At 39.7% G+C, this 23,619-nt stretch overlaps 1 protein-coding gene and 1 long non-coding RNA gene across 7 annotated transcripts in view; one reads left to right on the top strand and one right to left on the bottom strand.

Moving 5' to 3' along the window:
* Nucleotides 1-3,683: 3,683 nt before the first annotated feature.
* Nucleotides 3,684-9,551, top strand: LOC134298384 (uncharacterized). The gene is made up of 2 exons (XR_010005431.1): nucleotides 3,684-3,957; nucleotides 9,207-9,551. It is a non-coding gene; the product is annotated as an uncharacterized LOC134298384 (long non-coding RNA).
* A 7,852-nt stretch (nucleotides 9,552-17,403) lies between these two features.
* Nucleotides 17,404-23,619, bottom strand: part of ahi1 (Abelson helper integration site 1) — a 143,623-nt gene continuing 137,407 nt past the window's right edge. For all 6 annotated transcript variants that reach the window (XM_008114528.3, XM_008114529.3, XM_062978334.1 and 3 more), the window contains 2 exons: nucleotides 22,581-22,654; nucleotides 17,404-18,706 (listed from right to left, as the gene is read on the bottom strand). In XM_008114528.3, coding sequence (XP_008112735.2) covers nucleotides 18,493-18,706; nucleotides 22,581-22,654 — 288 coding nt within the window. In that variant the 3' untranslated portion in view covers nucleotides 17,404-18,492. The remainder of the gene's footprint in view (nucleotides 18,707-22,580; nucleotides 22,655-23,619) is intronic.

The following is a 23,619-nucleotide window of genomic DNA, read 5'->3' as shown; positions in this document are numbered from 1 at the left end:
CTAGGATATTTTAAAAACTGAAAAAATCATAGGGCAAAGGATTGTTTGAGTGTCCCTATTGTAGATCATCAAAGAAACACAGAATATATCTGTTACTAAGTAACAGAATGACAGACAAAATGTGTAGTATCCCATATATAAGTGAGAACCCAAAAATAATGATTTTCCAATTACATTTTCTTCCAGTCCCAAATTGCTAGTATTTCAGAAAAACTTTAGGACCTCATCACAAAAGGGGCGAGTAAGAGGCATACGACAGGAAAAGGAGCCTGTCTAATGTGGGAGTATAAGCATCCTAACTGTGAGTAATTTTCACTGTCACACTCTCTGCAATGCTGCTCATTCGAGGACTGCAGGAAAATTTCAATAGGGGGAAGAATTCTTATACAGTGACAATTACCTAGTTTCACCCTCCTTATTGCTACACCATATGGGCCAGGGGTGATCTTATCTGAGAAACTCTCTCAGCCCCAGGAACCATCTTATAGATTCACCTTAGGGTCACCATAAGTTGGAAACAACTTGAAGGCACATATCAACAACACCTCTGAAAACAAAAACAACACAATTTTTAACACCTTGACCTCTATAAAGCTGCAAGGTAAGCGACACTTGTGAGAATCAGCGTGATGTAGTGGTTTGAACATTGGACTATGACTGTGGAGACCAGGGTTCAAATCCACATGTGGCTGTGAAATCCACTGGATGATCTTTGGCAAGTCACACTCTCTCAGCCTTGCACACCACTTCTGCACAAAACATGCTATGAAAACCCTATGGCTGATCGGGGGAATTGGCCGAATTGACAAAGACCCACCCATTTCCTTGCATTCAACCTGTGGAAAAACTCCTTTGGATCAAAACTTCCAATGGACAAAAGAAGCCCTTCTGTCTAGGGTAAAGTTTTATTATTATTATTATTATTATTTGGATCCGACCCATTTTTTTACGGCAACCATACCATTGCCCTGATAATGTGTTTGAAGGGCAGGGTATAAATCTTAGAAAGGAATAAAGTTTGCTGTTAGTATCCAAAACACACTTGTATTTGAACTACCTCCTTTTATTTGCCCACTGTGCTATATTTCTTTTTTTGGTATCTTCACTATCTGAACAAGCTGTGTCCATTTCTTCCATTGTATATTAAACAGGAAAATGGGTACTTAACATGTCATTCCCCTCCTTGTGATTAGAAGTCAAGGCCATTTTGCATAATCAGGTGTGGTCACGAGCTTCTATGCAGGATAGGAAATGGTTTGCTCCTTCATTCATAGAGATTAGATCAGAGAAACTGATAAATGCTTCAAGATGCCTTGAAACTCCTGGATCGGACAGGAACTGAAGCTTTAACACCATGGCAATAATCTAATGATGCAAAGGACTTGGATGCCCTTCAATTGTATCCGAACAATAGGCGCTGTCAACCTCACACAGGTAGGCCCTAACAAATGACAAACTGAGGCTCCCATTCTTCCTGTGTGTTCTCTTTGTTGCCGTAAGCTTCACACCCCATTTATTAAGTCAGGAAGTTTTATACATGAAAAGGAGAAGGACGAAAAGGACCTCTTAGTGTCGTTTTATATAAGGGGCATCATTTTAGCACACCACCGTATGCAGTGGGTTTTGAATATCCATGGATTTAGGTATACAAATGGGAATTTGGAACTAAACGTCAACAGATACCATAAGCCCACTGTGGTCCCATGGCTCAGGCATATGGAAAAACCATTGTTTGGGATGTAAAATTTTCTCTCTCCCACTTTTGCAAGTGAAGATGCTTCCAGACAGCAATTTATTGTGGGAGAAAATTGCTTAAACAGTGGTTCTCAACCTGGGGTTCCCAGATGTTTTTGGCCTTCAACCCAGAAATCCTAACAGCTGGTAAGCTGGCTGGGATTTCTGGGAGTTGTAGGCCAAAAACATCTGGGTACCCCAGGTTAAAAGCCACTGGGTTAAAGTAACCTGTTTTCACCCGTGTTGCTCTTACCATGGTCTAATGGGGTATCTATAATTAATTTGGGGCAAAGAAGAGTTTTCCTAATTTGTCCCGAATTAATCCTCTTTTACCTAAGGTGTTGTTTGGGAGCCTCAGGTAAAAGTCCAACAGGACCCACATTTTGGGCCCTGTCTGGAAGGACCCTGAGAACTTAATATCTGGGAGCAAGGAATAATCCTTTTGCTTTTATTCCTCTGTGAAGTGTTTCTTCCTCTGTGAGGTGTTACATACTGGGCTAGCACAACCCATTTAGCCAGCTGAAATGAAGAACAAGGTCCCCTCACCTATGGCAAGCGAATTGGTGATTGATACTACATCAACATGAGTGATGGGACAGATGGTCTTCCACTTCACCTAATGGTAGCAGACAAATTTAGACCTGGAAACAGTTCCAGTTGAGGAGAGACACTGGGGATCTGCCACTAGTGGGACGTCCAAATCACTTATTTGCCACCTGAAACAATTGCTCCACTGTGCCCAATGCTGGAACTGGCCCTTGTTTACATAACACACCTACATACTTCTTGATGTCACCTTGCCCTTCATTTACTGTGAAGTTTTAAGCATATATACTCAGAAGTGAGTTTCCCTGAGTTAATGAAAGTTAATATCCAATAAATGCAGCCTTATATTCATATCCAAGCCTTTCAGAACATCCTCAAGGTCCCCGCACAAGAGATACTACGTCTAACTACCTTTTCATAAGAACATCCAATTTTCTCTCCACCACCATGGAGGACGAATGAAAGCAAAAGCCTAAAATACTTTGGAGCTGCAGTACTTAGCAATAGAACAAATGCTTAGTGTAGTATGGAGGTGTGTAGTATAGTCAACTGTTTGCTCTAAGCTCCTCAGCTTTCAATAGGACTTACTTTATAGTAAATATAAAACCATATCTTTAGGAAGCTGCTTATACAGCAGAGTTCCAGTTATCCGTCTTCCGCTTATCCGACACTCCATATTATCCGAGGCGCCGCCACGGGTTTGGCAGCACGTTACATTCTCTCCCCCCCCCCCCCCCGCCGCAGCGCTCATGGCTGCCTCTACTGCTGCGTCTGCCTCCCCCTCCTCCCCCTTCTCCCCCTCCTCCCCCTCCTCTGCGCCTCTTCCTGGGGCAGCCTGAGGAAGGGAGCACTGCTGAGCCGGAGGGAGCTCAAGAGAGAGAGGAGGACTTTTATCTCCCTCTCCCTTGGGCTGCCCCACGAGGATGCGAAGGAGGAGGCGGCGGAGGAGGGGAAGGCAGACGCAGCGGCAGCCATGGAAAGTAATACGTGCTGGTTTTCCCTTAGCCAGGCCCTCGGCCAGGCCATTGCTGGAAAGAGGAAACTCTTTCCTCCAGCAAGGGCCTGGCCGAGGGAAACCAGGGGTGCGCTCCGCATTTCTCTGAAGGCCAGCCCTTTGCTGGAGGAAAGAGTTTTCTCACTTCAGCAAGGGCCTGGCCCTCGGAGAAACCCGGAGTTTGTTGCTAGGCAGCAACATGCACCAGGTTCCCCTAAGCCGGACCTCCCTATTATCCAACAGATCCGGTTATCCGACATTCGGCCTGCCCGTTTAAGTCAGATAACTGGAACTCTACTGTACTAAGCAAGATAGTCAGACTATCTAGCCTGCCTTCCCCAATCTGGTTCTTTTTTAAAAATTAAAATTGCAATGATATCTATCAAATACATAGAAATCAACTTTCTTCATATACACTCCCCAATCTGGTTCTTTTAACTATTTTGAACTACAACTCTCATAAACTCCAACCATTGTCCAGGCTATCTCTACCTCATAGTAGCTGTAGTGTGACATATCTGAAAGATACCTGAGGAGGGAGGTCTTTCAGATCTGACAGACAAGAGCTCTCCAGGCATTTTCCATCACCTGCTACCTGATATTTTTAAAATCAGAACTGTGAGGAACTTAATCTTCTGCATGCAAAGCATGTACATTACCTTAGAGCTACAGTCTCTACCCAGGTATGTAACAAAGCAGGATACACTACTAGTATAGAATTTTTTAAAAAAATATAGCATCCTCCATGAAAAATCTCTAACTTCCACAATGGCATTTCCTCCATCTATAGACAGACCTCCATATCCAGGGATTCTGCATCTACATGTTCAGTTTAAAAATATCCCCCCCCCCCCACAAAAAAAATCAAAAGCAAATCTGGATTTTGCCATTTTATTTAAGAGGCACCATTTTATATAAACAAATACATACATACATACATACATACATACATACATAAAACAATTTTACTGCACCATTGTATATAATGTTATTGAACACTCATGGATTTGGGCATCTATGGGGTGGGAAGTGTCCAGGAACCAAATTGGAAACCAAGGGTCCACCATATCATTTTTTTCAAGATTTTTTTTAAAGCGTCAGAAAAGGGAAGGCAGTAGGACTTACCCCCAGCGTAACACAGATAGGATCAGGGTACATCTATAATTAAAAAAAAAAATCCAAATATCATGCTTTCTCCCCAACAAATCATAGGAATTGTAGCTCTGAGTGGAATTCCAGGGTCTTATTAGAACACTGTGGGTGACAGACAGAGCAGTTAAACCAGCATTAGATTTATTTACACCACAATGTTATACATTATAATGATTCAAAGATAAATCTCCATACGGCCAATACATTGAGCTTCCAGGCAATGGAAGAATGTGTGTGTTGTAGAGACTGGAGTGATAGACTGGGGTTATGGGAGATCTGAGTTCAATGGGCCACAAAACTCACTGGATGATCCTGAGACAGTTTCTTTCTCTCATTCTGACTGTCCTCACAAGATTGCTGAGAGGATGAAGAAATAATGGAGGGAGGCTACTTATGTTAGCTGTGAGTTCACAGGAGGAAAGAGGGCATATGAAAAGTAACTAAAAAAGCAGGAGCCCCCAGTGACACAGTGGGTTAAACCCTTGTGCCTGCAGGACTGTGACTTGAAGGTTGGGTTGCTGACCTGAAGGTTGCTGGTTCAAATCCAACCAGGGGAGAGCACAGATGAGCTCCCTCTATCAGCTCCAGCTCCATGCGGAGACATGAGAGAAGCCTCCCACAAGATGGTAAAAACAGCAAAAAAAATCCAGGCGTCCCCTGGGCAACGTCCTTGTAGATGGCCAGTTCTCTCACACTAGAAGCAACTTGTAGTTTCTCAAACACTCTAAAAAAGCAATTAGTAAGATTGGTTTGGATAGCGGAGGAACACTGTTGGTCCTGTATCTAGACAAGAAATGACAACATCTTTTGGAGAAGTAGTAATTTTCATGTCTTTGGGACACAACCTGAAGTTCTTCTGACACTTTCCCTGCACTCCATCAGTCACAGAATGGCCATGGGGAGACTGCAGTAGTTGTATAGCAAGTTGTATTGTGTGAAGCAGTTTTGGTAATATGGAGGGACGATAGGAATAGCAACCTCTATAGCATGCAGGTTAACTTGCCTTGTGTATGTCACTAACAAGATGATAGCCACTGTTTCTAAAATACTGCACAGCTCTAATTTCTTGCTGGAGAGGAACCACAGGAGAAAAACAAAAACAAAAGAAAATGGGGCCATTTTTAAGAATGACTGCTTTCATGATTCACACAAATATGAGATAATAAAATTTATTACATGTTTTTCCTTACTTTTCTCCATCCAATGCAGTGTGCAAACACCCTCTTTTCTTATGTCTGTGGAGGTGGGGCTGCCTACTTTTCTTCAGGCCACTAACTCTAACATGAATTTCTTATCTTTCTATCATAATTACATCTTCATTTAAGAGCACAATAAAGCCTTGGGGAAGAGAGATGCCTTCCTCTTTCCAAGAGAACAAGGACTCCAAGGCGTTCAGCTGTTCTGGCCATGATCCATCACAGCCTTGGAGCAATGTAGGCCCAATATGGTGTAACTACTAGATGGTAGACAATAGCTGCTGCGGGAAATCATTTCCCAAAACAACTGAAAGCCATTCACCTGGTCTGAGAAGCTTCTAACGATGAACTAACACAGGAAGGAGACATTAGAGGCCAATTGCATCTAAGGTCGCTTAATGTTACCTTCAAAATCTTGAATTCCAAATGCACGAACCTGCACTTCCTCCTGAAACTTGTTATCTCTATTTCCAATTGGAGTTGTTCTATTGTGGTAGATTCTGTGGTCATAATTTCCTTATTTATGAATGGTGGTATATGTAGATCCTTTAGAGGAGGGCTGGAGAAACTTTGGATTGCCATACCTGTAGACAATTGTAGTTTGTGGTAGTTCTAGTCCACACCTTCTGCAAGTTCAAAGGTTCCCTACTCATACTTTTTGGTGTAAACACTTGCCATTGTAACACAGCCTTTATTCACATCATTGGCCATTGCTGTTATCCTTTTCACTTTCAAACTAAAACACACACAACAGCCAAGTAATGAGATGGAAGTACACTTGTGTAGAAGCAGCTGGTATTCACTGGTGTTAGCTGTATGTATGACAAGGAAAGCTTTGAAAATTTACTTTTTGGAATATAACTCCCAGAATCTTCAAGCTTCAACCAGTGTGCAAGCTGGCTGGTGGATTGTTTAAGCTATAGTCCAGGCAAAATAACTTTTCAAGCTCAGGATGAGCCAAGTTCTTGATGAGAACAAGTTGAAGCAACTAGTAGATCACAGGGTCACAGGAAATGCCTTTGGGCTATAAACTCTGGTTCCTCCATGCATCAAGTGTATACTGGAATGAGTGAAGAAAGAAGAGAAGAATCGGCTGCCTAGACATGGGCCAGCCCAAAGCCTCAGCGGCTTAAACACTGCATATGATGAGGGATACATTCAGTATGTACTTGCTAACAAGGTAGGATGGGGAGGGTTTGTGGGTGCCCATGGCACACTCTTGATCCATTTGTTCTTCACTGTGTGTACTTTTCAAATGTCACTTTCTCATTATGTCATATTACCAAACCATAATGAGGATTAACCCCCTGTTTTCCTCCTCCCTCTTTTATAAGCCTATTAAAGGCTTATAGCATGTGGCTACAACTCATCTATAGAAATCATTTTTAGAAGACTGATGTCACCCGCAATCATCACTGGCACAATTATGTGGTGACAAGACAAGTTAGAGTAACTCATTACAAGCAGAGGAAGCCCTGAGACAAAATTAAACTCCTGTTTCCGTTGCTTTGGGACAAATTGTTATTAAAATTTTCTAGGTGGCATACAAAGTAGTGTACATGAGCCACTGATTCTCTGCACAAATGTACAAAGACAAATACTATTATTATTGCATTTATGGGGATATAATGCAAATTGCCACTTTTATGAAGATAAATATTTAAATACAGATAATAAGTGTGCTTGTTACAGCATCTTGAGATTCATTCCACCTCTATAAATCTCTTTCCGGACAAAAACCAAGAGATGTATTAGGGTATTGGTACACCATGGCACGTTTTCTTTATCTTAAGTTACACCTTACATTGCTATATTTGATATAAAAACATTTTTTAAGAAAAAGTCATAACAATTTTTGAGCATTTACAGCAATTCTGCTTCACCACAGCATGGCATCTCATTCTGAGAATGTGTTACTCTTCCTGCTAAACATTTGTGGCATGTGATATGGTGATGTGATTATAAGTTGCATGGGGTACTCTGCTAGAAATAGTATAATATATCCTGTCAGTGTCGCGTTGGGAAACTAGATGAGTTGTAACAACCCTAGATGTTTTCTACCATTGTCTGATCAAAAAACATGCTGCTCTGGTTCACATATTTTCAAAATTACAATGGCCACGATCCTGCATGACAGATGTTAACTACAATACATCTCTCAATCTGACCCCTTGAAGTCCATCTTAAAAGTCAGGGAGCCATATCAACAAAAGTTTTGTGACATTGGTAACCAAGGTGTTGAAGGACAACATGTCCAGCTCCAGTCCACCAGCAAGCTCTGATGCAAATAGCAGTTACAATTGACCCTGCTCTTTGCTGAAGCAATATCCACAATGCTCTACTTGCCAACTCTACGGAACTCCTTCCGTTGGTGAAGCTGCCTGGCTTTTAAGGTGGGCAATGATGCCAGTTGTAAATTTGCAAGGTTGTAAATTTAGCTTATAACCTCATTTAATAGGATGCCAGCTGATTGTTTTTAATGGAGTTATACAATAATGCCATTTGCTTTCTATTTTTCTTCTGTCACCTCATTGTGCTATGGGGTGTACCCTGGGCTCTTGAAGGCTATGCCACATAAACACATGTGCTGGCATGTAAGGCTGGCAAAGATCAGGCGCTAGGCAGCATGTCTGCTATCTAGTTAAGTTTAGAAAGATTCAACACCAGAAGGTTGGCCACCAATGATGAAACTGGTCAATGGAATTATGAGCATAACGGTGTGGAATAAATAATACCATGTACAAATTTTGCACAGAATATGTGCTGAAGTGCAACTGGTATTTGAAAATTACCCACTTTTCTGAAAAGAACTTGCTGCTCCCTTGAGAAATAGTTACATCCCTTGACAGTTACTATGCTATTATCATCATCATATGTGGTCCCTGAGTGGAAAAGAGCCACATGCCACAAACATGCTCTCCACACAAATCTACTTTTTGCAATGGCGGGAAAGCCCATGGACAAAGCCTTTTCACTCTTGGAACTCAAGCAGTGGACAGGAAAAGTTGTTGAAAGCTTTGAGTTTGCAAGTGCCATGTTTCCTTTTTGTACATTTAAATAACTAGAAAAAGGTTTTCTGTACAGTATGATGCTGTAAATTGTGTTTGTGAGGGATGTGAGAGAAACTGTCTCAGTCTGGCTCTCAATTTCTTTCTAATGGCAGCTAGCCTGGCTTTTCCTTATTCTTTTTCAATCAACAGGCAAAAAAAAAAAAATTAAATCCAGAATGCTTTTTCCAACTAACTGGCTGTTGAAGAAAGGGATTTTCATGTTGGTGCTATGCATTTAAAAAGTATTTTAATTTTTTAAAATTTTAAACATGCATTCAATATATTTTAATTACAGTATAGTATATGTGATTGCTGTTCTAACATGATAAACTTATGTAAGCCTTTAAATATTAGTTGTAAAACTTGTCTTTGTTTTGCTTTATACAATCTTGCTCTGAAATACCCTGGAGTACGGTTTGGGGAGAAAAATGGGATAGAAACCTAAATAAATAAGGACAACATTAATATGTGAAAGACTTATGGAAGCAGACCCTGGACAAGTGTCTTCAGGATACTTATTTTCTTTCCATACAGGCCTGGAAAACAGAGTTTGCAACCTGCATAGCAACATTATGAAGAAGAGAGAGGCATGAATTCATGTCTGAATGGGGCAGCTGAAGTGCTACTTTTTTTTTTTTTTACCTCTGGTGGAGGGCCTTAGGACTTCACTTTGGGCAGAAAAATGCCATGGGCCAAATATTGTTGCCAAAGGAACACGGGATAGTTTTTGTGTTTTTGTATCCCTCAGCCATATTTGGTCACTGTCACCTGCCTTTTTTGTGACTACAGACTTTCAAACAACTATATGGTAGAAAGTTTGTCTCAAGTGAGTTGGGAGTTTCAGTTTGCTAGATCTGTCATAATAAATTAATTACAGGATGTTGCAGAAGTGGCTATGTTCCAGCAGCATCTTGCACAGTTTAATATAGCCCCATTTCCCCATTTCATTGTATTTGTGGTTAGATAAATCCTCCGAAAATTTACAGCTGCTGTTGCTTACTTGCTGTACTCCCAGGATGCCTAACTATAGAAGAGTAACTAAACACTGGGGTATTTTTTGCATGCATTCATGTATGTCTTTACTGCTAAGAGGCATTGTTCAAGTAAAAGACAAGCACAAGCTTAAAAAACGATTGAGCTTAATGCACACAAAAGAGTGCTTGTCAACCACCTAGACAATTATCTTTAAAATGCAATTTTAGTTTAAGATGTCATTGTTATTTTAAATTTATATGTAACCAAGGAGGGACCATGAGAATAATAATATTTTTTACAACAGAGAATCTATAATCCAATAGCCAGCTATGGTTAGGTAGCCCCCTGAATCCAGTTCTTTCTGATGCAAAAGATCTTTCTTTATTAAGGAGTGTATTCATAACAGAGTTGAGAAAAGTTACATATTTCAAATATAACTCTCATAATTCCTCAGTCAGCAAGGCCAGTTTTCCATGTTCTGATTCACAAAACACAAATATCTAAAGGTTGGATGGAGGAAGATAATTCTTCCAAAGCACAAAAATAACAACTAATCAAGTACAACAGGTTTCACAAGCAGAGCCAGCTATAGATGAAAGGGACCACTGGTCAAAATGCATAGCAGTGGTAGTAGATGGCAGCAGTACGGAGTGTCTGATTGAAGATACTGTTTAATTTCTGTAGCACTCAAGAATGAATCTGCATTGTGGGAAGTTAAAATGCCAGCTAGGTTGTCACGAGATTCTGTTTTCATACATTGGATAAAAACCCTTTATTGACAGTGGGTCCAAGCACTGGTTGGGACCATGGCAGTTTCCAAAAACAGCTAAATACACATATTGGCCCTGTTCAGAAGGCTCCACAGAGATGGAATGAAACTCTTGCCAGAATCCTATTGGTTCTATACGTACACATGAGTTTTGCTGCTTGAGAAGAGGCCACCATAAAACAGATGTATCCAGTTTAGGACTGCATAAGTGAAATTCAGTAAGTGTAACTATTCCATATGCTGTTCATAATAAAGCTAAAGAGGAAATTAATCTTTTCCTGCTTTTTAGCAGCCAGCTGCAACTTTTCTTGAGAGCAACCAGATATATTTTATCTATATACCTAAAACCCATGTTTTTTGTAAATCACTGCCCTAATGTAAGTAACAGGAATGCAGCTATTGGAAGGATAAAAAGGAGAATGCAGCAAGAATTCTGCTCTTCTGTGAATTTTTTTGTTAAATCTCAAATTTCTAACATGGAAAAGAGTGAGAAATATTCACAGTTAAAATTCTGATATTTATTACACTTACATTCCTTATTTTACCCACCTTCCTTTCTTGGATGCCTAAACTGCATTTCTAAATGATCAACTGGCATTTTAAGTAACTAAATGCTAGAAGTTTAGGAATGGAAAGAAATGGAAAGAATGGAAAGAAAACATTGCCAAAATTCAAACAGAGGGCAATGCCTTCATTCCCCTCTTTTCCAATAGCTAAAGCCCTGTAACACACAAATTGTACTTTTTTAGACCATAAAATGTTCCTTTAAAACCATTGATACTAATTGTTCAATTCTGTACAAAAATAGATTTTTACAAATTATTTTTCAGTCCAGGTACCTAGAATTCAGGATAGGCACTAACAATTTTATCTATGACTTTTAAAAAGATCACATCGGACGGTTGCTTTCTAAAAATTTTGTCTATGGAACAGTTCTTTTTCTACAACTCCAAGTTATTTACTGATGACAAATATCTAATAAATGGCACCTGCTAACATAGACTTGGTTACTGTAATTCCATATGCACCAGAAAAGTTTCTTTAAAGAACATTCTCCTATTTGTGTTTACAAAACAAGTTTTTTTTCTTTATCCTCTTCCCGCCTTAGATTAAGTATTTCCTATTCACCTCAGTAATTAGAGCAGAAGGATATGGTGAATGCAGTGCCTCATTATCAAGTTTGTATTCCTGGTCTGTGCAGAATGGCTACCATGCCGGCTATTTTTCATAGCTGTCTGCTTTTGCTTGTATTGGACCATTGTTAACCCTAAATGATCCTGACATCCAATTCTTCTGCAGACAATTGGGTCCAGCCGGCAGACTTAGTTCGCTAGTCAACGGAGACTCTCAATTGTCATGTTCCTCTGTGCTCTCATTAGCCCTTGTTTGATTGTGATCCATCCCCTTTTGCCTTTTGAATTAAGTGATGCTACAAGTACCCGGCTTCTGATTTGCCATGTCTACTCCTTAAAAGACTTTTCAGGCCAACCCAAATGCAACATGATGGTTGTGGAAGACAGCAAGGACATGCGTGTCATCTCCTCCTCAACATTTTAATCATTTGTCTGTACGCTGTTTGCGGAAACAGCCACATGTTAGATGAAACAGCCCTTAAAGGAAATAAAATCTCAAACATTTGGACACAGAAAAGAACAAATTCTGATGAAGAAGAACGTGTCAGGCAAATGAAGTGTATACATTTAAATAAACCATAAATGAGACTACTACAATTTTATTTGTTTCAATGGAATTTATGCTTCCTTTCCCAGAGCCTGGAAGTTACAAGTAACAACCCCAATTAGTTACTTTTTTGAGATAATTATGGTGGCATAAAGTTAGGAATCAGCAATATAACAAGTAAGAGTAAAGTTACTTTACTGCGGCAATGATCATTGTTTTTAGTTATTTCTGAAAGTTATTTTAAGAGATGTTTCAATAATTTTTAAAGTTTCCTGTTATTTGAAAAATTAACCCCACATTTTCCCACTCCAAAAGTAATGAAATAGTAATAGAAAAAAAGTAATAATAATAAACTACTTATTCTTCTCTTCTCTCTTGCACACACACACACACACACACACACACACACCAAACATAATTAAAGGACTGATCCTTTGGAAAGTCTACCTTAGTAGTGAAAAATAATATACACGAGAACTTGCATCTTTCCATATTTTCAACACCACGATCACCACCACCACCACCACCACCATCTGTAGTTGTTTCTAGGAATGATTTATTTCTTTGAAAAGTTTTTTAAAAGTCTGTCAGCTTAATATCTGAAAAGGACAGGAACAATGATATGAACTAGTTTTTGTTATAACCTCTTTCACAGAAATAGAACAAAAAGGAGAGGAGGGGGAGTAGCTTTATATGTCAAAAACAGTTACGTTGCAGAAGAAATGCAAGACTGTAATCTGGGAAACCAGCTAGAAAGCATCTGGATAAGAATCAAGGGAACCGGGACTCAAAAAGATCTTGTTGTGGGTGTCTACTACAGACCTCCGAGTCAGGATGAAGGACTTGATGAAGCCTTCTGTCAACAGCTGACCAAACAGGCACAAAGAAGAGATATAGTAGTCATGGGCGATTTCAATTATTCCGATATCTGCTGGAAAACAAACTCAGCCAAGAGTACAAAGTCCAACAAATTCCTCACTTGCCTTGCAGACAACTTTATGGTCCAGAAGGTAGAAGAGGCAACAAGAGGATCAGCAACTCTTGATCTAATCTTAACAAATGTGGAAGACCTGATCAATACAGTTGAAGTGGTTGGATCCTTAGGGGCAAGTGACCATGTGCTCCTGGAGTTTGCAATACAAAGGAATGCTGAAACTAAGACAAGTCAAACACGCATTCTCGACTTTAAGAGAGCTGACTTCCAAAAAATGAAGGAATTACTGAGCGGCATTCCATGGACACCAATATTAAAAAACAAGGGAGTTAAGGATGGATGGGAGTTTTTCAAAAGTGAAATACTCAAGGCGCAAATGCAAACAGTGCCAACAAAGAAGAAAAATAAGACAAGTGCAAAGAAGCCAGAATGGATGTCCAAAGAACTTCTAACTGAGCTAAAGCTCAAAAGTGACATGCACAAGAAGTGGAAAAGGGGAGAAATCACCAAAGAAGAATTCAAACGTATAGCCAACACCTGTAGGGAAAAGGTTCGCAAGGCTAAAGCACAAAATGAGCTCAGGCTTGCCAGGGACATAAAAAACAACAAAAAAGGCTTTTTTGCTTACGTTGGTAGAAAAAGGAAGAAAAAGGAAGCGATAGGGCCTCTACAAGGAGAAGATGGGGTGATGGCGACAGGGGACAGGGAAAAGGCAGAACTGCTCAATGCCTTCTTTGCCTCGGTCTTCTCAGAAAAAGAAAGCCATCTTCAACCTCAGCAACATGGAATGGGCGAAGGATTGGGGGAACTCCAACCCCAAATAGGGAAACAAGTTGTCCAGGAACACCTGGCCTCTCTAAACGAATTCAAGTCCCCAGGGCCAGATCAGCTACATCCAAGAGTATTGAAGGAATTAGCGGAAGTTATTTCAGAACCACTAGCAATTATCTTTGAGAGTTCTTGGAGAACGGGAGAAGTCCCAGCAGATTGGAGGAGGGCGAATGTGGTCCCTATCTTCAAGAAGGGAAAAAAGAACGACCCAAACAATTACCGTCCGGTCAGCCTCACATCGATACCAGGCAAGATTCTGGAAAAGTTCATCAAGGAAGTGGTCTGCAAACACTTAGAAACAAATGCGGTCATTGCTAATAGTCAACACGGATTTACCAAAAACAAGTCATGCCAGACTAATCTGATCTCTTTTTTCGATAGAGTTACGAGTTGGGTCGATACAGGGAATGCTGTGGATGTAGCCTACCTGGATTTCAGTAAGGCCTTCGACAAAGTCCCCCACGACCTTCTGGCAAATAAACTAGTAAAATGTGGGCTAGACAAAACTACGGTTAGGTGGATCTGCAATTGGCTAAGCGAACGAACCCAAAGGGTGCTCACCAATGTGTCATCTTCATCATGGAAAGAAGTGACAAGTGGAGTGCCGCAGGGCTCCGTCCTGGGCCCGGTTCTGTTCAACATCTTTATTAACGACTTAGACGAAGGGTTAGAAGGCACGATCATCAAGTTTGCAGACGACACAAAACTGGGAGGGATAGCTAACACTCCAGAAGACAGGAGCAGAATTCAAAATGATCTTGACAGACTAGAGAGATGGGCCGAAACTAACAAAATGAAGTTCAACAGGGACAAATGCAAGATACTTCATTTCGGCAGAAAAAATGGAAATCAAAGATACAGAATGGGGGACGCCTGGCTTGACAGCAGTGTGTGCGAAAAAGACCTTGGAGTCCTCGTGGACAACAAGTTAAACATGAGCCAACAATGTGATGCAGCAGCTAAAAAAGCCAACGGGATTCTGGCCTGCATCAATAGGGGAATAGCGTCTAGATCCAGGGAAGTCCTGCTCCCCCTCTATTCTGCCTTGGTCAGACCACAACTGGAATACTGTGTCCAATTTTGGGCACCACAGTTGAAGGGAGATGTTGACAAGCTGGAAAGCGTCCAGAGGAGGGCGACTAAAATGATTAAGGGTCTGGAGAACAAGCCCTATGAGGAGCGGCTTAAAGAGCTTGGCATGTTTAGCCTGCAGAAGAGAAGGCTGAGAGGAGACATGATAGCCATGTACAAATACGTGAAGGGAAGTCATAGGGAGGAGGGAGCAAGCTTGTTTTCTGCTGCCCTGCAGACTAGGACACGGAACAATGGCTTCAAACTACAGGAAAGGAGATTCCACCTGAACATCAGGAAGAACTTCCTCACTGTGAGGGCTGTTCGACAGTGGAACTCTCTCCCCCGGGCTGTGGTGGAGGCTCCTTCCTTGGAGGCTTTTAAGCAGAGGCTGGATGGCCATCTGTCGGGGGTGCTTTGAATGCGATTTCCTGCTTCTTGGCAGGGGGTTGGACTGGATGGCCCATGAGGTCTCTTCCAACTCTACTATTCTATGATTCTATGATTCTATGATGTGTGTTAACATTTTCTTGTTTTCAGAGAAAAGAGTCATATTAAGACAATATTACTGTCCACATTTGGCACTGAATTTGCATGCTGTTTTGTTCAAAACATATCTGTGTACTTGATGTAACAAAGAAAGGCAGGTAGCTATTAAATTTGCACCTAAAGAATGTAAAGCAGTAAAAAAAAACCTAACTCCTATGACTTGGAAGGAAAGATGAATGCAAATAAAACCCACTTTTGTCATAACGACAATAGCAACAACACCATTTTGGGAGAGTATGTTTTCAGCTTCACAAATCTTCATGTTGGTCTTTTATCTGATTTCTCCCCTTAATTGTTATTTGGAACAGTGCCTTAGAAGAGACTGCTGCTGCCTCTCCTCTCTCAATTTGGAAAGTGTGGCAAAGCAGCTCTATTCAGCTTCAGAGCAGTGAACATAATTGGAGCCCCAGTTTGCAAGCATAAAAGGAGGCGCTGTGCCTTTGATTACAGCAACCACATCTCTATGGTGTTTATGTGAAGTGTTATTTCTATCTTCACTCTCCACAATGTCAAATTAATAGTTAACAATGCCTTCCAAGCAAGCAGCAAGACTTTGGCTACTTCTCCACTCTCCCCAATACGTAGCATGATGTCATGCTCGGTCCCTGACTTTCAAAACCAGAGACTGTGTTTAAAGAAAAGAAAAAGAAGTGCAAATAGCAGCAGGAGAATGCTATAATCCTAGAATATTAAGCAGAAGAATTAGAAATGTTATTTCCATACTGTATAATGATGGAATTTCAGTCCTTTAAACTTTAAGTGAACAAATGTTAAATGTTTACAATCAACTGCCATGCTGAAAAATACGTATCATATACACAGTAGTATTTCATTAAATGAGAGGTATCCAACTGAGAATACTCATGTTATTAGACTTCAATTTCTAGAAACCAATGGCTAAGGAGCATAGGACTCAAGAAATTGGGGGACCGCCACTGATGTAGAGCTATTCTATTCTAAGTCCCAGTTTGGTCTTAGGAATGAAACAGCCTTGGATGGCTTTCACTGTGAGGTAGACAGGGCAAGTGGAAGCCTGTGGATTGTTCTGGAACAAGGACTACCCTTTGATATCATCAAGATTGCTAGCAGTAGGGAATGAAAGGCATCAGTATCAGTAGAGATTGAAGGAAGCTACTGTTGGGCTACTGATCCTATCTGTGACTTTTTGACTTACAGTGTGGTGCAGGGTTTGGGGAAAACCAGTTTTGCTGTGTGAATAATTAGAATAAAATATTGGGAACAGGTTTGATGCCAGAGAGGTGATTGCATTGATCATGGAAGGTGACCACCGGAGAATGTGTGTCCCCAACCCCCATTTCTGGTCAAGAAGTGCACCTATGCTTCAGAGGCATAAGAGGTGGGAAAAAAGAAATGTGATAGCAGTGGAGGTAATCCATTATCTGTCCCTTAAGGTGAGTTAGCCCCCTGCTGCCCAGTTATGCCCTTGGGGTTTTTCAACAACCCCTCTCTCATTCAAAATTTTTCAAAATGCTCCAGCATAAAGCAATTTGTATTATGCAGAGCCAATTTCAACGTGCAGTATGGTTTAGATTTAGGTCTTGATGTTCTTTAAAAGGCCTTAATTTGTGCTGCAGTACACTTTGGTGGCATGTCTTTTGGAGCTGCTGCAGTTTAAAACAAGCTTGAAACTAAATTATATGGTCAATGTAGATGTACTCTTAGTTACATCCAGAATAGATAGTACAATGCTTTCTCATTTGCACAGGATTTTGAAATGAGAATCTTGAGTTTTATGCAAAGAGAAGTATTTCCACATTTAATGAAAATGTTGTGAGGATGAAGTTATAATATTTGAAACTTAATCCTTTGCATCTGGATGTTATTTTGCAGATCAGCGGTCGACGTAGTTAGTCTCACTTCTTTTTTTTAAAATGGAATCAAATGCCATGACTACTAAAAAAAGAGGTTTCTAATTTTATGTTATTTATTGCTTTAGAAAGGAAGGGGGCAGAATTTCCTAAGATAGCATAAATAACATGGACACCCACAGTCAACACATATAAACAAGAGGGTCTTAAATAAAACTCCCGGAAATCATAATTAATCAATCATTCATAACTTAATGCTTTATAGTTTAAAAACACTTACACCTGAGCATAAATATAAAACATACTGCATAAAAATATATCCCACCCACATACCAATGTCAAACAATTCTTCAAAATAAAGTGGAAGAAATTCGTCAAAACTGTTTTGAGAGCAGCAAAAATAGAACTTTGTATAACCTTTTTGTATTACAAAAGGAGTGCTCCAATACATTTGTATTAATAAAATATATTAATATTAAAAGTTTTCATTTTAAAACCAATACACAAAAGCTATTATTGTATCTTTTAGTTGTGGTAGCTGGAATTTATTTATATAGAGATTCAGTTGTATTATAGTTGTTTCTCATTTGTAGATTCAAATGAGACATCGATATCCTAAATATGTGTGCAGCAGGAAAATGAAAAGGGTCTTCTTTTTAAAAATACTCAAACTCCTTCATAGTTTTTTCATAAAATCATAAAATTGTTCATTTTGAGAACAGTTATCTCAGTTAAGTTGCTTTTGTTTAATTTTAAGACAACTTTAATGAACAGAAACCAAGTTCCTCTATTTGGTAATGGTACTTCAACTTTAAAACAATCTGCTCCTTGACCACTTTGATTCACCAAATTGAACAGGTGTAATACAAATTTGTTACCTGTTTTATTAGTTTGGATAGCAAGCTATTTCAACGTGCTTTATACTGTGGAAAAACACCAAAGCTATAGCTGATGCATTAATGTTGCTTGAGTCTCAGTGGAAAATTCAGTCCAAATTCTTCTCTTTAGCTCTATGGCCCCCAATCCTATGGTTAATTGATAATAATTGAGGGTAAATTAATGTATTTAACAATATTTCATGTTCTCAGCGATGTCAGAGAATCATTCCACAACAAACACTAATATGATATTTTCCACACTGCTTTTTATCCTCGCAATCCGCACTGAAGAACCAAATGGATATTATGTGTTGGGAGAATCCAGTTGGAAGGCATCATTAGATGTTCCACTTCCATTTGTGGTTTTCACATGCCTCTTTTTTCTTTTCACCATCAAATTTTTCTTAAGCTCATCTTCAACATCATTAGATGGGAAGTCATCATGTGTAATTACATTAGCCTTGTATTCTTTTTCCTCCATATGTATAGCTTTCTTCTTTGTTTTCTTCCTTGCACCTCTAAGATAAAAACAGGTTAAAACATTATTTTTCTCAGCCTATAGCCATGTGGACTGGGCTCCTTTTCCAAGAGCTGGCTTTTACATTCAAATTTTGTAGGTTACTAAGGGCTGATCTCATTCTGGGACATACCAATGATGCAAGAACAAGAAAACGATGTTTGAAGTGCTTTCATGAAGAATATTTTGAAGCAGGTGCAGAAGATAAGTATTTTCAGATTTTCAGTGGAAGATATAGATTCTATAAGTGCAACTCTGCATGCCTGCCAAAACTCCTATAGCAGACATGCTAGTTATAGATAGTAGAGGTGTGCACCTTTTCGTTTGCCTCATAATTTGGATCACGTTAAATTTTGTACTTACAAGGCAATATCAGATACGTGAGCATGGCCTGTGCCAAAAATTAAAGAACTGAAACTTACCCCATACTTTTTTGTTTTAGTTTTGTAAATCTCGGTAGGCTCCCAAAATCAGTTTCCTTTTCAGTGCAAGGGAGCAAAGCAAAGCCAAAAAGGCTGCCTTAGTGCCTTGCCTTTTCTCTAAATGAATGAAGTCTTGGCATTAGGAGTGGGAAAAAGAGAGAAGTGTTTGCTGGGAACGGCACAGAACTCTGGGAAACATGGATTGGAAAGGGAGGAGCTCTATGCCAGAGAATTCAAAAGGCCCTGACCTTAACTACATTTCCCAGCATCAGAAAGAACCAAACAGGGTAGCAGAGAGAGAGGGATTTGTCCCTCCCTAACAGCAACCAGCAAGTGTTCCAATGAATGGTTCAATCTGCAAAGAGGAGGATTGACGGATACTTCTAGTAAGTAAATCTCTGTGCTGGGCTGGGAAGAAATCTCTAAATGGATGGCCCCCATACTATAGAGGAAGCATATTAATTAGTTTAGAGGCTGGATGGCCTTCTATCAGTAGAATTTTGATGGTGCCCTCCTGCCTGGAAGAAGGAGATTGAACTAGATGGCTGGTCCCCTCTAATACTAGGAATCTATGAAAATGTAGCATTGGTTAATATTGGTTTCTATTGGTTAATATGAGAGATGTTCCATGAGAAAGCTGTTGTAGCTTTAAAAAAAAAACATTTTTGTCAAAACTTTTTTAAAAATCCCTAACTTATTTCTGAAAGTTGGTGGGATGGTCCCGTTATCTCCTGTTATTTTAGAGATAGCTCTTGTAGTTTTTTTAAAAAAATGTTGTTTATAAAAACTTTAAAAATTCCTCAAAAATCTGTGGATACGTGAAACATTTTGAAATTTGGTGGGCTAAATGGTAAATGTGTTCAACTATTGCAGCAAGTTTTACCCCAGTAGCTTTATGAGGGAGAAAGGATCCCCTGAAGTTTCCTCAATTATAGTAATTTATTCGCAATTACTGTAATGAAATAGTAAAGAAATTTCATTACTCTCGCTATAGTAACAAATTTGTCACTAACTATACTTCAGAAACACTATAGAAACAAAATGCCAGTGCCCCCAGTTTTGTAATGGCTTTTGAGACTTTTTTTTATGGATTACACATCCCTAATAGATAGTGCAACTTAAAGTCTATTTACACTGTGTACACATTTATAACAATCTGATATCACTTGAACCGCCTTGGTACCATAATTTGGAGTATACAGTAGAGTCTCACTTATCCAACACAAACGGGCCGGCAGAACGTTGGATAAGCGAAAATGTTGAATAATAAGGAGGGATTAAGGACAAGCTTATGTTATGATTTTACAAATTAAGCACTAAAACAATGTTTTACAACAAATCGACAGAAAAAGCAGTTCAATACACAGTAACATTATGTAGTAATTACTGTATTTACGAATTTAGCACTAAAATATCACAGTGTATTGAAAACATTGACTACAAAAACATTGGCTAATAACAAATTGACTACAAATAAAGATAGAATCGCATAAAATGAACTTATAGCAACATTGTCGGAAATTAAATGTGTAAAAAGGGAGGCAGACTGTGTAGGATAATACAGAATGTTGGATAAGCGAATATTGGATAAGTGAGACTCTACTGTATGTATATTTTATATGGCAGTGTAGAAGGCATCTCTCTTCTTAAATGCAGAGTGAAGATTTATATCAAATCCAGAAAGAACATGTTCCAGAGCTGAGACTGATATAAGAAAAAGTCTGTGTCCAACATGGAGAGCTCTGAAATTCAGAATGTCATGCAGAGGCCTTCTCCTGCTTAAGCTAATAACTGAGCAGGGCACCTGGAGACAGTAGTCTCTCAGAACAACTGAGAACTGAGCCATTCCCTGATTTTGAAAACAAATGGCAATTAATGCAGACACTTCAATACTGGTGTAATTTAACAAATACTCCTCTAGCAGATGCTCAAAGTTCAACTTGGAAAAGTGGTAGAAAAATCAAAGATGGATTTGCCCCATCCAGCAGTGACAGATTTCATTCAAACGCAGGAAGAATGGTGGCAAAATCAAAGATGGATTTGTGCTGCAGTGTATTTGCTGGTCACTTCTGACTAGGGTGATTTGACCACAGTTCTGTGCGCTTCATTAGCAACTTAGCTTCTGCAGTTTGCACCAATTGAAGTTTCCAGACTCTTTCAAGGGCAGTTCCTTGGAGAACATACTCAAATAGTTTGAAGACAGTGTAACCAGGGAATAAATAACCATTATCAGTTTGTTAAATACCTTAAAGACATCAGATCCCATCTGATCTTGGAAACAAAGCAGCTTGTTGGATGGGAAACTGCAAACAAATACAAGGTACTGTAGGCTATTTTTCAAAGGAAGGAACAGGAAAAACCACTTCTGAATATTCCTTGTGCAAGAAAACTCTTTGTTGTGGCTCAGCCATCATGGCCCAGGTTTGATCGAGAGTTAAGAGTTAGAAACAGATGAGGCGATGGATTTTGAGGGCATTCCTGCTTCAGTTCCAGGCCCCATGGCCTTGCAGGTGCCGGATATTGTGGAATCACAGGATCTGCTAATTGACGAACATTCCAAAGTCTCTCCAGTGTTACCCGTACCAGATGGTACAGACTTGGGGGAGAATTGAACTTTTAATCAGAGAGATTTTGTTACAAAAGATAGAAGCAGGAAACAAGAGGTAAGAAGAAGTCAAAGACTCGCTCTCAAATTGGATAATGATTAAATTTCCCATGAGAACTTTGTGGGTCCTGTACTCCCTAATTCTTACAGACTTGGGATTCTGTTAAAAGCACTCCTCACTCTATTCTGATTGCGGTGTCAACTTTGCCTTTCCTCGGAAGAGGTTCCAGTTTCCAGCTCCTGCCTTGTCTCCTGAATCCGTGAATCGAGATTGTGGATTACAAATTGGACATTGATAAACTCTTTCTGAATTGCAATAGACTATATATTATGGACTATTTCTTACTCTGACTGTTCCACCTTAAATGCGTGTGTGATATATACTAGCTTTGTCCGGCCACGCATTGCTGTGGCTTATGGGAATTCTTTGTTGGCCAGGTGGAATAGCAGTGAATAGCCTTGCAGTCTCAAAGCCTGACCGTTTTCTGGATTAGCTGGAGCTGTTTGTTGTATGAACGTAGAGGCATGGATGAGGGGCTGTGCTGCCAAGTTTAGTGTTTCTGGGATGTGTAGTTTTGTTGTTTTGTCCTAGGCTGAAATTTCATTGCCCTTTTATATATATAGATATATTCTGCTTCAATAAACAGTTTGTGTGTTATATTGGCTCCTGCCTGATTTTCAGGTGCTCACGCTGTTTTGGGGTGCAACATTCTTGGAAATCCATGGGATTGCCATAAGTCAACAGGTGACGTGAAGGCACACCCCCCACATGCAACGTGTGCACAAAATTTTTAAGTTCCATGCAGCAATGGAATAAACCAGACTGCTTAAGGAAACTGGATGCTTACTGTCTGGTCAAGTAGTCTGTGTCATTTTCTGAAATAAATCTTTGGTCTCCTGACTGGCTGATGACTGCTGACATCTGCAAAAAGAGGAAAACTTTAATCATTATAGGGGAAAGCAGGGTGAAGAAAAATAAAACGGGGTCAACACGTGTATAATGAAAAACCCACGGGCTTCCTGAATGAGGACAGAATATACCTCACTTCATATAGAAGATTTGTCACCCATGAAATTCTCATCGTATGCGGTTAAAAGGGAGGAAACAGTTTCACAGCTTTAAAAAACCCTTGAAGTGTTCAGGTGTGTTTAAGAAACACACGCAAACAGACCTATCAACCTATACTTCAGCGAGTCTTAAACAAGGATGATCTTACCTGTATTTTTCATATATATTGGTCAATGGAATTATGATTAATAACAACTTTGAGAGACAATCACTTAATATCAAACAATATTAATTATATGTCATGGCAAAAAATGGAAAGTAAATCCATTTTCAAATGTATTGAACAAATTTCTTTGTTACATATCCCTCAGGAAATTGTCAAAAGAATAAAAACTTCACTAGTTTGCTCACTAGATTTAGACTGATACAAATCTTCTGAAGTTCTCCTCTGGGACCCACTGCAGAGGTGAGAGGTTGTAGCAGGTCTCATTTCATTTGCTCGATATTACATAGGTATAAAACAAACCATTTGTTCTGGCTTCTGCATAAGATCATCTGTAACAAAATGATCCCACATAACCTGGTAAGAAAGCACTTGCTGCAGTCATAATCCTGCCAACTGAGCGTGGCCAGAGAAAGAGATTGACTTTGTTTCATGCTGGCGTTTTTGGTGTTCACACAGTAGGATAGGAAATTCCAGCTCCAGAGCTGCCGTAGTTTTAGCTCGTTCTGTGGACCTGATGAGGACATTTGACTATCCCCAATGTGCCCATGGAAAGCCCCAATTTTTAACCTACCACTGACAGGAATGCCACTAGAAGTATATCTATCCCTGTAGCCCTTTTCCGGCACCAAGTGCTGGCAGGCTCTCTTTTTTG

This window comes from Anolis carolinensis, chromosome 1 (genome assembly GCF_035594765.1).
Source record: "Anolis carolinensis isolate JA03-04 chromosome 1, rAnoCar3.1.pri, whole genome shotgun sequence".
Taxonomy (NCBI): Eukaryota; Metazoa; Chordata; class Lepidosauria; order Squamata; family Dactyloidae; genus Anolis; species Anolis carolinensis.
This window is presented reverse-complemented; position numbering and strand designations above follow the sequence as displayed.